Here is a 15,498-nt window from a genome sequence, read left to right as displayed (position 1 = left end):
GAAGAAAAAAAGAAGAAAATCCCAAATTAATTGGAGACAGGAATAAATTAAGTTAAAACCAAACAGCAATACTAGGACAACACCATCGCAACACCGGAAACAGCTAAGTTACAGGAGAAATCAGCTGCATATGCAGAGGCCGTGATCCCAATAGCAACAAGACAGATGAGCTCAGAACGAGGCGTTTTCTCTACACAAGCATGAAGGTTTCTGCTCACTTCAATTGTGCGGGAAGACAGGCAGGATTGTGCAGCTGGTCTAGCCTGAGAACCCCTGTTACAGGTAAGCAACTTTCTCTTTCAACAAGCAGGATACTACCTACACACGTGAGGACTCCCATGTTAAGGACGGCTCCTGGGAGGCAGAGTAATCAACCTCACGGACACTAGTAGACATTTCCAGCTAATTGGAGATTTTTTACCTTGTTGGCATTTTGTTGTTTCACACCTTTTGGAAGTCAGTGGGGCGTTGCAGGTGGAGTTGGTGAGGACTTAGGGTGTGTGAGGAGGGGAATGGCGTGGAGCAATGGGTAGGTAAGTTCTCTGGAATAAGATCCACTCGTCATCCTAGTGGTTAGGGTGGTGGACTTTGGTCCTGAGGAACTGAGTTCGATTCCCACTTCAGGCACAGGCAGCTCCTTGTGACTCTGGGCAAGTCACTTAACCCTCCATTGCCCCATGTAAGCCGCATTGAGCCTGCCATGAGTGGGAAAGCGCAGGGTACAAATGTAACAAAAATTTAAAAAATCAGCTGAATCCATGTCATGCTGCTCTGGTGAAAGTTTTTCCAGATATAGTTCTTTCCCCAGTCATGAACACAGTATGTAGGTCCTTGGAGGAAGGCGCAAGTACCTGCTAGTCTGGGTGACAGTTTCACCCATCCTCAGAAAACTATTTTACTGAATGGTAACAAACTTGCCGGTTTTTTATTTAAGGTTTTGGAGTGTACAGTGTTGCATCAATTGACAGATTTTGTGAGGGACTCGGTGGTCAGGTGGATTTGAAATGGAGAACTTTGTAGCGGTGGTAGAGGTACAATGATGTGGGGTTTTGGTGGGTTCAGCTTATGAGAAACTGAGGCGTTTCTGCAGATTGCACTCCTTGTTGGAGCCAGAGATGTCCTGGATATTGGTGCTGATTACTATAAAGGGCTGCAAGGGTGGTTACTTCATAAGACTGCACAAAATGCGGTGGCAAAAATTATTTTATGAAAGCCCAGGTGGGTTTCCGCTTCCCCACTGTTGTGGGAGTTTTCACCGAGTCAGAATTCTGCAAACGCTTTAAGGTGTTGTGGTAGACTTTTGGGCCCTCAAAGGAGACGCACCAGGTTAGCGAGACGGTAGGTAGCAGGGAGGCTGCCGGCCTTAAACGTCTTAAGCATAAATGGTTGTGTCCTAGAAGTTGAAGGAGAGGAAAAATATGTGAGGTGAGAAGTGCTGATGGTTTGGGGGATTCTTTGCGTGGGTGGGGGAATAGGTTTAAATTGTTTTAATATGTGAGATATCCTTATATAATAATTCTCACCTCCAACGTTCTGAGGCTGCCTGGAACCGTGGATTCCAGCCAGAGCTGCTCAGGAAAGTGGAGTAGATAAAAGTGATGTCATTCCTGAAGTGCCACTGATTGGCTGCTATGACATGCTGCAGGACGTTCAATAGACAGGAGTGGAAGTGAACAAAGCAAGTCTATGGTAAGCAAGGAAGCCCATTGGTTAATCTCTGATTCCACTCCCCAAAGCAGCCGTCATTCCTATACACTCAAAAAAAAAAAAAAAAAAAAAAAAAAAAAAAAGGAAACCTAGGAGCTGCTTCTCATTGCCGTTTTTACAGCTGTTTCCACTGGACAAAAGGAGGAGGGAGACACACAGACCCTGTAACTGGGAGGGGGGATGGGGGACCCTGCAACTGGGAAAAAGGGAGGGGGGACACTGCAACTGGGAAAAAGGGAGGATGGGAGGAGGAGAGGGACCCTGCAACTGGGAGGAAGGAAGGGAGGGAGGGGGACACCCCTGCAAATGGGAGACATACTGGGGGGGGGGGAACGACCCTGGAACTGAGAGAGAGGGGGGACCCTGGCACATACTCTCATTCTCACACACACACTCGCACCCAGTCTCACTCTCTCTCTGTCACACACACACTCGCACATTCACACTCTCAACATACACACTCCGAGGAAAACCTTGCTAGCGGGCCTTTTTTACTAGTAATTAATAAAGTGAATGCTTTGATGGAAACTTTTTAACACGTTAAATTACAGACCCATTTCTTGATTACGTTTTCTGACAAAGATTGTTGAGAGGTTGGTTTATGATCAATTAGTTGATTTGAGTCAAACAAAAAATCATTTGGATTCACATCAATTTAGTTTTCATGTTCAACTCAATCCTGAAACTTTATTGATTTCTACCTTGTACTTGATTAAAACAAGATTTGACAAAAGTAGCAGGCTTTTTCCGGTCACCTTAGGTATTTTTGTGACGTAAATCTATTTTAAAAAGAAGTTATCAGTTACTTGATATTATGTTTGCACAATGTCAGCTCCTGCTAATCAGCTGCAACTAAACATGGTTAAAACTCATGTTTTGTTATTGACTAAGTTGCCCGTTGCTTTCCTACTTTGAGATTCATGGTATTATCATTCCCTTAGTTCAAGAGATTTATTTAGTTGTGATTTTCAGTTCCTCACTATCTACAAAATCTCACGTCATGAAATAATTCCGTTTTTAGAAAAAGGAGGATGGTTCGTCATTAAACGCGTATTTCAAACCGCATAATTTTAGGACAGTCTTTCAAACTCTTGTGGTCCCAACGTTTTGATTACAGTAATGGGATCCTGTTATGTTCAGCAAAGTGAATTCTGAAATCTCTCCAAGTAGCAAGGAACGCTGCCTATTAATCACCGAAGGCCTTTCTTGATTTGATCATATTATTCCTGTTTTGATGAAGGTACAATGGTCCCTGATGAGTCAAGGATACGTTATAAAGTCCTGAAGATTATTAATAACTAGTAAAAAAAGGCCCATTTCTGTGAGGAATGAAACGGGCGCTAGCAAGGTTTACCTGTGGCAGCGTCGGGAGGGTGCAGGACGGCAGCTTAGGGAGGGTGCAGGTGGGTAGTTTGTTTTTGGCGGGCGGCAGCTTCGGGGTCCCAGCGGATCAGGTGTTTGGACAGCACTCCTCCCCCTGCGTAGCTCGGTGTTTGTCGCTGTGCGTGGGGGGGGGTGGAAGCCCTGCGTAGGCCGCTGTTTCTCGCAGTGCGTCGGGGGGGGGGTAGAGTCGGAGGGCGGTGGAACTGCCGATTGGCTGAGTGTCATAGCCCCGCCCTCCATGTCATCACGTTGTGACGCGAGGGCGGGGCATACACTCATGGGATCTTGCAACTACAAATTTGCATTTAGAATGTTGGGGTTGTGAATTATGTGTGGATGGGGGCGTGGCTGAGGGCGGGTCTATGAGTGAGAGTGAGTGGTGCTGACAGCCTAGAACAGTACATGGCTTCAGTGTTTCCCTGCCACACAGTGAGGTACAGAACGTTGAAGGTGAGAATTATTTATATAGATAATGCTCCAGTGGCTCTGGCTCAGGTCCAACATTTTGGAATCTTCTACCACCATCTATGAGAAATATTTATTTATTTGTTGCATTCGTATCCCACATTTTCCCACCGATTTGCAGGCTCAATGTGGCTTACAATATTCCGTAATGGCGATCGCCATTTCCGGAACGAGAAATACAAAGTGATATTGCGTTAAAGTTCATAAGTGACAGAGCAGATTAAGTAGTTAACAGCCTTTCAGCTTTTTAACAACAATTTACGTCTTACTTATTTGAACAAGATTTTGGTATTGCTCCAAATTGAAACTGGATGTGAAGACACTGTATATGTTCGATTATGAATATAATAGTGTGGGGTATAAATATTTAAATAAAACAAACAAGCGTGCACTGAATTAATGCACATTAATTCATTACTTCATGTGCATTAAGAGTTAAGGGATGGCTAGGACAGCTGAAGCTATTAATTAAAAAGGTTGTGGGAAAGACCTGGCTGAAAGCCACAAAGCTTACAAAACAGTCCACGGTGTCACTACTTTACATACTTGGAGCTGTTCTACTGAGGCTGCTTCAGCCTCTATTCTGTAGAAAAGCCTGATAGAGCAAAAGGACAAATTTGGGCGAAAAAGGAGCCACAAAGGCCAATTCTGCTGAGGTTAACGAGAACATTCCCTTAAGGGGCAAATTCGGGGGAGAAATTATGTCCTGAGGCTTTCAGCAGTCTGAAGAGGAGGAGGACTGAACCAGCCGAAACCTCAAACTGCATCCCCACATCGCAACTGGGCCCTGGAGCCCCTGTCAAAGGATTGAGGGGAAGACTGGAGGCAGGAAGGACAGATTTAACACTGTTCCTTTCACTGCCTCTGCTGGCACTGCCATGTAAACTTCACAGACAGGGAGGAACAGGAGAATAAAAGTAAAGACTTACCAGCACCAAAGCGGGACTCTCCCTCCCCCAATCGCCCGAGGAAAAAAAACGACATGCTGAGTAAAGTTAGGTGTCAAAAGCTCTGCTCAGTTGGGCTCTGGAGAACTCCCCTTAAAGTAACAGCTGCCATTTGTTTTTCAGGAGGTAAGATTGTTAAAGCATCAGGAGAACTGGGGAAGGGGAAAGGGACCTGGCACCACCAGGTATACCCCAAACAAGTCTGTAGCCTCAAACCTTTACCCCCAGTTCAACTGTACCCAGAACTAGGACAGAAGCAAGCGTCTGAAGAAAAGTTCATAAGTTGCACAGGTTACGTTCTACCACCGGCAGGAGATAGAGAAATACTGGATAGGGCAGCTGCAAAGTATCCTTTATGTCAGAGATCAGTTCATACACCTGCTGGTGGATAAGCATAATCCACAGATTCTGGACTAATCTATTGGTGACGTTAAGGAAGGTGGGTTTGATGGACCTTGGTCTGACTCAGCATTGCTTTTCTCATGTTCCTACATTCACTGCATGAGTTAAAGACACTCCCTTCTCTGAATGCGCAATGACATAAAACAAAGAGAAGCATCCAAAAGACTTGGAATGGGGTATACTGGGATACAGTGCTTTCCCTGAAAGGACTGACGACAGCAAGCAGAATCACAAGAACAATAAAGTACAAAGGAATTGAAAATGATCAAGCATAATTCAAAATACCAGCTGCTGGCTCACAGAACCATTTCTTGTACGTTAGCTTCATTGCTGATGAGATACAAAAAACATCTTACAAGTTCAAACAGTGAACAAACTATTCTGAGAGCTCTCTTGAACCAGCAGAAGCACCAGCATGGAACTCCCTTTCCCCACCAGCAGCAGCACGGGGCTCCCCTCCCCCGACACCAGCGTGGGTCTCCCTCTCCCCGGTACCAGCAGCAGCACGGGGCTCCCTCCCCCCGGACACCAGCAACAGCAGCACAGGGTTCCCTCCCCCGACACCAGCACAGGGCTCCTTCTCCCCGGCACCAGCAGCGTGGGGCTCCCCTCCCCCGATACCAGCAACAGCAGCACAGGGTTCCCTCCCCCGACACCAGCACGGGGCTCCTTCTCCCCGGCACCAGCAGCGTGGGGCTCCCCTCCCCCGACACCAGCAACAGCAGCACAGGGTTCCCCCCCCCCCCCCCCCCCCCCCGGACACCAGCAACAGCAGCACAGGGTTCCCTTCCCCGACACCAGCAACAGCAGCACAGGGTTCCCTCCCCCGACACCAGCACGGGGCTCCTTCTCCCCGGCACCAGCAGCGTGGGGCTCCCCTCCCCCGATACCAGCAACAGCAGCACAGGGTTCCCTCCCCCGACACCAGCACGGGGCTCCTTCTCCCCGGCACCAGCAGCGTGGGGCTCCCCTCCCCCGACACCAGCAACAGCAGCACAGGGTTCCCTCCCCCCCCCCCCCGGACACCAGCAACAGCAGCACAGGGTTCCCTCCCCCGACACCAGCAACAGCAGCACAGGGTTCCCTCCCCCGACACCAGCACGGGGCTCCTTCTCCCCGGCACCAGCAGCGTGGGGCTCCCCTCCCCCGACACCAGCAACAGCAGCACAGGGTTCCCTCCCCCCCCCCCCCCCGGACACCAGCAACAGCAGCACAGGGTTCCCTCCCCCGACACCAGCACGGGGCTCCTTCTCCCCGGCACCAGCAGCATGGGGTTCCCCTCCCCCGACACCAGCACGGGGCTCCTTCTCCCCCGCACCAGCAGCGTGGGGCTCCCCTCCCTCAACACCAGCAACGGGCTCCTTCTCCCCGGCACCAGCAGCACAGGGTTCCCTCCCCTGACACCAGCACGGGGCTCCTTCTCCCCGGCACCAGCAGCGCGGGGCTCCCCTCCCCCGACACCAGCACGGGGCTCCTTCTCCCCAGTACCTGCAGCGTGGGGCTCCCCTCCCCCGACACCAGCACGGGGCTCCTTCTCCCCAGTACCAGCAGCAGCACGGGGCTACCTCACACCAGCAGTAGTGAGAGAACAGGCAGCTCCCAGGCACCATCGACTTCCCCTTGAACCTATGTCTGACCAGTGCCCAGTTCTGCCAAGCAAAATACAACATTCCAAGCTAAATCCTCACTGCTGCACCTTTTCAACTGCCCTATCCACTTTCCTGCAGACCCTACCTACACGCAGCACAGAGGAGGGCCGTATACCTGAGGAATGGTAGCTGATGCCCAGCTCTGTCAGAGTGTTGCTGAGGTTGGTGGTGCTGCCTTCAGCACTCAGGCAGGGGAACAGAGACTCCTCAGGATCCAGTGGAGTGGGCAAAGGGGAAGGAAAATGAAGGCTGGTTAAATCCGGAAGAGAGCCACCCGTGTTCAGAGCTGCCGGAATCACAGGAACATTGATAGGTTGATCCAAGGACGGGTAAACGCTATAACAAAAATCAGACTTTTACATTCTCAAAGAGGGAACAGTACTTTATTAATAGCAAATAACATTCACCACTAATTTAAATATCACCTTGCCAAGATGATTCCTCACAGCTGATAAAACTATAGCTTGACCATATTCCATTACACAAAAACACCAACACTGTCACTTCCTATAAACATCAGCTCTAATTCCATGGATGCGCCCACACCATACAATCCATTATACAAAAACACCCATATCGTCACTTCCCTCAAGCACTCCCTTGTCTCTCACACGTGCACACTCTCTCCCTCCCTGGACATCCCCTGCCATACATTTTTTTTTATCCCATCAAACTATGCCACTTACTTAATACCAGGAACTTCACAGGATCTGGGCCGGCTTGAGTTGGATGGCAACTGGAAAATAAGAATGTACCTCGATGAAAAAGAAATGGACAATCAAACTGCTGAATCTGTGGACTTTCACACGTGTCTTTCTCTTTCTAAGCCTTTGGTTACAGCAGAATTTTGTTTTGCTACAAGATAAGGACATCTGAGCTACAGTTACATATTTTGACTCCCCTCGTAAACACAGTCACTTACCTGTAGCAGGGGTTCTCTGTGGACACACACACTGCTGACATCATCACATGATGCTCTTCTAGAGCTCAGGAAAGTCTTCCTAGAGGTAACTGTTACCCCCTGCCTGTCTGTTCTCTAGCTCAAGATTACGTGTAAGCTATCAGTTGCTTCAGTCAGAAAGGAAGGTGGGAGGGATTGTGTGGCTGGCTTATGCTGTTGTTAGTGAAGAACCTTTGTTACAACTCCACTTGCCACGTGGACGTAAGGCAGCCACACATAGTTAATCCCCAAACCAAGGGTGGAAGGGCACATAGAGACTTGCAATGAGATACTCCCTTGTACGTAGATGTTAGATGTTGAAGCATTCCAAAACTATTGCTGGCCACGCCCCTTAAATGACATCACTCAAGGGCAAGTGGTCGGTGCCAGAGGTTTGTGCTGTGCTGCTTTGACCCCCTTCGGATGGCACATCACTTGCCAGACCTGGTCGGAACTATTGCTAGCCACGCCCCCTTGAATGACATCACTCAAGGGCAAGTGGTCGGTGCCAGAGGTTTGTGCTGTCACCTTTGGAAGCAGGATACTAGGCTAGATGGACCATTGGTCTGACCTAGTCTGGCTATTCTTATGTTCAAAGAGGACTCTGTTTGGCTAATGTCCTTGTAGCAAGAATCATTCAGGGATTTTGAACACTCACCTTCCTCATATCCCAGGGTTTCAGTAACTGTCTGCTCTCATTCAGCAGGTTGTCCTCAATTGCAGGAACCGGAAACGGGAAAGCTGGAAAAACACAATAACCACAAGTGAAAGGAACTGACCCACGTGACCAGGTCAGGCGTGAACAAGCACCAGGAACTGTACTTTCAATGGGATCCAGGTACAAAAGAAGCAGCTGGGTGGTGGGGGTTCCTGGTGGCAGGTTGCCCGTTCCAACAGCACAATACACCAATGACTGGTACATCTTCCTGGCTCAGTTACTGAGAGTTTGATTACAGTGAAGACTTCAGTGTTGGCCGTAACATCTTTTATTGCCAAACACCTGACCCCATAAAATCTTTGGCTGCTCTGTATGTTCTAAACTGAAGACAAGAATTTAGCAGCTCTTCCTTCTAAAAGTGAGGTACGGCTGTCTCTTACATTCTCAGCTCCTCCCTCTAAAGTGAGGTACGGCTGTCTCTTACATTCTCAGCTCCTCCCTCTAAAAGTGAGGTTCGACTGTCTCTTACATTCTCAGCTCCTCCCTCTAAAAGTGGGGTACGACTGTCTCTTACATTCGCAGCTCCTCCCTCTAAAAGTGAGGTACAGCTGTCTCATACATTTTCATCTCTTCACTCTAAGAGTGATGTACAATTAGATGACTCTTACATTCTCAGCTCCTCCCTCTAAAAGTGAGGTACGGCTGTCTCTTACACTCTCAGCTCCTCCCTCTAAAAGTGAGGTTCGACTATCTCTTACATTCTCAGCTCCTTCCTCTAAAAGTGGGGTACGACTGTCTCTTACATTCGCAGCTCCTCCCTCTAAAAGTGAGGTACAGCTGTCTCATACATTTTCATCTCTTCACTCTAAGAGTGATGTACAGTTAGATGACTCTTACATTCTCAGCTCCTCCCTCTAAAGTGAGGTACGGCTGTCTCTTACATTCTCAGCTCCTCCCTCTAAAAGTGAGGTACGGCTGTCTCTTACATTCTCAGCTCTTCCTTCTAAGTGTTGCACAGCTTTCTCTTACATTCAAGTGTACGAGAGTGGTGTCAGGGTCACTCACCTTTACTCTCTGTCTCCACATCCAAGAAACCTGAAAGAAAGAAGTCAAAAGAACTGGATTTGCACCACAAATCAAGCAGTAAATATATTTGGCATTTTTAAGCAAACTGTGGTTCTTATGTTCAAATAAAAAATTTAAGAGAGAACTGCCAAAAACAGTTGTACAATAAATACTACATCCTCTCAAAAAGGGGCAATCCAGAAATCAATCCTGTGATATGAATGAGGCTGAGCACTTTGCCAGTCACACGTACTGGAAAATTAAAACATTACTTCACAGGATTTTTGTTTTTAGTTCTTACCCTTTTTCTAAACTCTTTTTCCCTTTCCTAGCACTGTCTACTGGCAAGCAGTTACCCAGAAAGCACATTCACAGCCAGCCACCGACATCAAACTGCAGCTGGGAGCAGAGACACTCCGAGCTGGAACTACAGTGGACAAATATAAAGAAAGGCAGAGACCCACCACCTCTCGCTAGGAGATACGGACCCTGCTCCGGGAGACAGGATGTAGAGACCCACCACCTCTCGCTAGGAGACACGGACCCTGCTCCGGGAGATGGGATGCAGAGACCCACCACCTCTGGCTAGGACCGACTCTGGGAGACGGGATGTAGACACACACTTCCTCTCGCTAGGAGATACGGACCCTGCTCCGGGAGACGGGATGCAGAGACCCACCATCTCTCGCTAGGAGATACGGACCCTGCTCCAGGAGACAGGATGTAGAGACCCACCACCTCTCGCTAGGAGACACGGACCCTGCTCCGGGAGATGGGATGCAGAGACCCACCACCTCTGGCTAGGACCGACTCTGGGAGACGGGATGTAGACACACACTTCCTCTCGCTAGGAGATACGGACCCTGCTCCGGGAGACGGGATGCAGAGACCCACCATCTCTCGCTAGGAGATACGGACCCTGCTCCAGGAGACAGGATGTAGAGACCCACCACCTCTCGCTAGGAGACACGGACCCTGCTCCGGGAGATGGGATGCAGAGACCCACCACCTCTGGCTAGGACCGACTCTGGGAGACGGGATGTAGACACACACTTCCTCTCGCTAGGAGATACGGACTCTGCTCCGGGAGACGGGATACAGAGACCCACCACCTCTTGCTAAGAGCTGCAATTCCCAACTTGATTTGGTTTCCCTCTTATTCTTCTTTTAGGAAGTAATTTTACAATAGTACATACCTGTTACATAAATTTTTGTTTACTTAATCTTGCGGATGTTTTATATTTTTGATAATTTTTCTTTTAATGCTTGTTCATTTTTTTTGGTATTTATTGCTTTGTTAATTTTCTTTGATTGTAAACTGTTTTGAATATATTGGATTTGGCAGTATGTAAACTACTGGATTAGATTAAGTTAGAGTGTAACCGGAGTAGGAATCTTAAGTGTGGGATCCAGTAACTCACCAACTTTCTTCTTAGGAGCTGCAGTTCCCAGGGCTGAGCCAGGGTACGTGTCCTGGGAGCTGGGGTTCATCACACTTGTGTGAAGAGCAGAGTCAGAATTTGTTCTATCATTAAAAAGAAAAGAAAGCTGAAATCCCAAGGCTGACCCTTTACCATCAAACACCAGATTTGCAGCACGGATGGCCTTTTGTTTGATCGTGGGATGCACACGAGGACAGGAGAAAGGGAAGGGGAGAAAGGAATGCAAATCACAGCAACATCTGGTTCCTGTCCCCCATCCTTCTGGCTAGAGGACAGGGTGCGAGGTATAGGGAAAGTCCTATGCAAGCCCAACACATGATAGAATCCTCTCCAAAACCACCTTTACCAGCTTGTCTCCAGCCTAAGCACACAGATACCACTGGGACCTTGTCCTCAGACTGCAGCCGATAAGAGGTAAGACGCGCCAGGTTTAGGGAAGCCCCAGTGACCTCAGACATGCAGGAAGGCAGCACGAGACACATGCCTCGGATATGCAGGACGGCAGCGGGAAGCCAGGAGGAGAACAGCACGAGATACATGCCTCGGATATGCAGAAAAGCAGCAGCAGGACAGCACTAACCGCTGAGAGCTGCCAGTCAGTAAAGCTGGTATTGCAAATTCAAATAAACCATATCCGTAACCACAAGACACATGCCTCGGATACACAAAATAGCAGCAGAGAGACACGTGCCTGGGATATGCAAAATAAAGCAGCAGGAAGACAGCAGAAGGAATGTGCCTCGGATATGCAGGAGGGCAGCGGGAAACCAGGAGGTGGACAGCATGAGGCACGTGCCTCGGATATGCAAAAACGCAGCAGGAAACTAGAAGGACGACAGCATAAGACATGTGCCTCAGATATGCAAGAGGTCAGTGGAGCAAGACAAATCACCCAGATAACACGAGAGGATGATATGAAACACGACACCCTATTATGTCCTTGAAATACACAAGAGGAAGGTAAAAGACACCACACTCTGCTACGTGGGAGAGCGAAATGAAAAACATCCATCAGACAGGCAGCACAGCTGGAACATGAGACACAAGCCTTGGTCTGCAGGAAGGTGTGGGATATGTCACTCAGACAGAGAAGAGAGAGCAGTGCAAGATACAAAATCATACCAGAGACCCAGGCTTGGAAAAATCCCAAGAGCCAGATTCTCCTAGCTACCTGTAATACGGCACCCAAAATTTAGAAAAGCAAAAAAAATACATATTTCAAAACTAAAAAAAATATATAAAACTAAAAAAATAAAAACAAAATAAGAAAAGCAAAAAAATACATATTTCAAAACTAAAAAAAAAAATATAAAACTAAAAAAATAAAAACAAAATGCAAAATAAGAAAAAAGCCCAACAAAATAACAAGCAAAAAGGCAAAAAAACATTTTCCTTGGCTCCTAAGGTTTTTAAGTATATTTCTAGACCTCTAGGATGCCACTTACTATACAGCACAGCGTTAATGCAGCCTATATATAGAAGGTAGCGTATGGAAAAAGAAGCAAAGATGCTGAATTTAAAATGGGTTCACCTGTTGAGTGCTGATGGCAGCCTAAACAACTGTCCTTTCTCCAGAGGAAAGTTACCCCAAGGTATGTTCCTTCATAACGAAAAAGAGGAAGATTACTTATGGGTTACAGAAAAGGGTACAGGACCTGACCAGCGCAGGCATTTTAAAGACTAAGAGCAAGAAAAGAGGAAGATTCGGGAAAGAGAGCAAAGGGAGGAAGAGGAAAGAGGAAGCCCTGGGGAAAAAAGGTACCAAGAAGGCAGCGATGAATGGTTCTCTAGAGAAAGACACGCGTGTGTGTGTGTTACAAGAGGAAGCAAGGATAAGCAAGAAGGCATCAGGGAACAGGTAAGTGTGAACTACACTGGGCTATTCTTAATCTAATCTGATCCTCCAGCTGCATATGCAAAGGACACCAAAACCTAAACGGCAGATAGCACTGAACAGAGCAAATGAAAAAGAAAGAGAAAGTAGGTTTTGCCAGCTAATTTGCTATCTTTTAGTCTCTCTCAACCAGTCCAGACTGCTGAGTTATGCACTCCTACCACCAGATGGAGACTGAGAAGGAAAACTTATGTGTCTTACCTGATAATTTTTCTTTCTTTACGCCCTACCAGACCAGTCCAGAAGGAATGGGTTATATCCATCCACCAGACTATGGAATGCTTTGAAGTCCCCATGCACATCTCCTACCCACCCTGCTAGACCATCTATGAGGGACTGTTATATACACTGTCAGCTACCACATTTGCTTATTTCCAATCTGAGGAAGAAGGGCAACCTTCGAAAGCTAATCAAGAAATGTATTAAGTTATGTCCAATAAAAAAGGTATCATCTGATTTTCTTTTCCATGTTTTAATTTTGTTTGATTTCTATTGATTACCATAGGCAAGCACTGAAGGGGGTATTTTACAGTTACTATAGTATCAAGCACAGCTAACAGGCACAGGAAGCCTCCGTTTAGACTAATTATTTCCCACCCACCCCTGGCCTGATCTCTGATTTATAGGTCCTTGAACCAATTAGGAGGCTACAATTTAATTAGGACATCTCTATCAGCCAGTAATTAGCTCTTAGAAAGTCTGCTTAGATCCACAGAGGGAACCCAGCAATAACATTAAAAAAATAACAACAACAGGAGGGTATTGAAGAAGGGGGTTGGGGTTGGGGTTGGACTGGCTGTTTGAGGCAAGGTGATCTACTGTTTTGGAGAGGGTCTATAAGAACTAAGGCCCGTCTCTTCTGCGTGCTCAGTCGGCTTACGCTATACCTTGCTTCGTGCTCCATTGACTTGTTATTTAGGTTTTCTACGCTTTCCTACATCATCGTTACAATAACCATGTTATAGAGGTTGGGTAGGGGAGAAGTGTTAGAGATGGCAATGCATCTGTAAAAACTGAACAACTTGACTGTTTCGTGGACTGCTTGTATCTTTATTTCTTCAATAAAAAAAACTGTTTCACATTAAAAAATAATAATAAAAACGAAATATTAGCATAGCCTAACGCATAACTATGAATCTTAGGGGACTTTGGTTTACATATTCCCACTCCATTAGCAATTTAATTGAGAAATCACCAATAATAAGATGCAGGCAGTAGTCCAGCAGATAGATGGGGGCAATCCAATCTTTTTCACCAAGAGTCACATGTTGGTGAGAAGGTTGTATGTGTGTACTTGCTGCAAAGAGCTCCTAGCACTCAGGGGACGGGTTCAATCTCTGGTGGCTAGAATAGCGATGGAGCTGAGGCAGATAAAAGGTTTATAGAGGTGACCTACAGGGACATAGTACAGAAGTCCCGTCTCCAGTCTGGCGACCTCTGTGCTGGCGTGGAGGAGAAAGATCTCCTGAAGAGAAAGCATCACTGTGGAGAGGCAGGAAGTGACCCTGTAGCCAGAACCTGCCCTCCAGGGGATGCAATATCCTCTTCACCAAGGATGTCTCTACAGGGGCTTTTGCCCAGGAGGGAAGGGTTAGCAAAGCTGTTCAAGTTGGAGATTTGATTATTAGGCATGTAGATAGCTGGGCGACTGGTGGACCTGAGTTATTTGCCTGCCTGGTGCAAAGGTGACGGACCTCACGGGTCACCTAGGTAAGACTTTAGACAGCACTGGGGAGGAGCCTGTTGTCTTGGTACAAGTGGGTACCAATGACATAAGAAAATGTGGGAAGGAGGTTCTGAAAGCTAAATTTATGCAGAAAGATGAAGTCCAGATCCTTCAGGGTAGTATTTTTGGAAATGCTTCTACTACTTATCATTTCTATAGCGCTATTAGACGTACACATCACTATACACTGAACATGTAAGAGACAGTCCCTGCTCGACAGAGCTTACAATCTAATCAAGACAAACAGGACAAATAACGGATAAGAAAATTATTTAAGGTGGGAATTATAAAACAGACAGACTGGACAAGTGAATACAGGTTAGGAGTTAGAAGCAGCATCAAAAAGGTGGGCTTTTAGCTTAGAGTTGAAGACGGCCAGAAATGGAGCTTGACGTACCGGCTCAGGAAGCCTATTCCAAGCATATGGTGCAGCAAGATAAAAGGAACGGTGTCTGGAGTTAGCAGTGGAGGAGAAGGGTGCAGATAAGAGAGATTTACTCAGTGAACGGAGTTCCCGGGAAGGAATATAGGGAGAGATGAGAGTGGAGAGGTACTGAGGAGCTGCAGAGTGAATGCACTTATAGGTCAATAAGAGGAGTTTGAACTGTAGGCGGAAACGGATAGGAAGCCAGTGAAATGACTTGAGGAGAGGGCTAATATGAGCATAACGACACTGGCGGAATATTAGTCAAAGAGCAAAATTTTGAACAGATTGAAGGGGAGAGAGATGGCTAAGTGGGAGACCTGTGAGAAGCAAGTTGCAATAGTCTAAGCGAGAGGTGATAAGAGTGTGGATATGGGTTTTGGTAGTATGCTCAGAAACAAAGGGACAAATATTGGTGATTCTATAGAGAAAGAAACAACAGGTTCTTGCAATCTGTTGGATACGTGCAGAGAAAGAATATATGTGTCACAAAATACCTAGCACCTGCCTGGGGTTAACCCTGCAGCCATCTGGAGGGTGCTCCCAGCACTGTTCAGGCCCGTCTGCACCTGGGCACATACTCTCTACTAGCACCCTCCTCCCACCTACTGGGTCCCGCTTGCCTCTGGGCTAGTCTCCCACTCACAGGTTATTCCCTGGTGATTCCTAAGACACTGGGGCCAAATTCCAGGGGTCCCACAGTTCCCAGAAATGACCCAAAAACACAAACCAGGATTCTTAGTCCAGGACAGCAGAGTCAATAAACTAAATAAGGTTTATTGTCACAAAATTTGAA

At 47.1% G+C, this 15,498-nt stretch overlaps 1 protein-coding gene across 2 annotated transcripts in view; it reads right to left on the bottom strand.

Moving 5' to 3' along the window:
* Positions 1-15,498, bottom strand: part of CRTC2 (CREB regulated transcription coactivator 2) — a 41,071-nt gene that overhangs the window by 15,153 nt on the left and 10,420 nt on the right. For both annotated transcript variants that reach the window (XM_030188410.1, XM_030188411.1), the window contains exons 5-10: positions 12,190-12,258; positions 10,638-10,741; positions 9,217-9,246; positions 8,152-8,234; positions 7,240-7,289; positions 6,669-6,889 (exon numbers count right to left, since the gene is read on the bottom strand). In XM_030188410.1, coding sequence (XP_030044270.1) covers positions 6,669-6,889; positions 7,240-7,289; positions 8,152-8,234; positions 9,217-9,246; positions 10,638-10,741; positions 12,190-12,258 — 557 coding nt within the window. The remainder of the gene's footprint in view (positions 1-6,668; positions 6,890-7,239; positions 7,290-8,151; positions 8,235-9,216; positions 9,247-10,637; positions 10,742-12,189; positions 12,259-15,498) is intronic.

Source organism: Microcaecilia unicolor, chromosome 14 (assembly GCF_901765095.1).
Source record: "Microcaecilia unicolor chromosome 14, aMicUni1.1, whole genome shotgun sequence".
In the NCBI taxonomy this organism is placed as follows: domain Eukaryota; kingdom Metazoa; phylum Chordata; class Amphibia; order Gymnophiona; family Siphonopidae; genus Microcaecilia; species Microcaecilia unicolor.
Note: the sequence above shows the minus strand (reverse complement) of the source record. Positions and strands in the feature narration are given on the sequence as shown.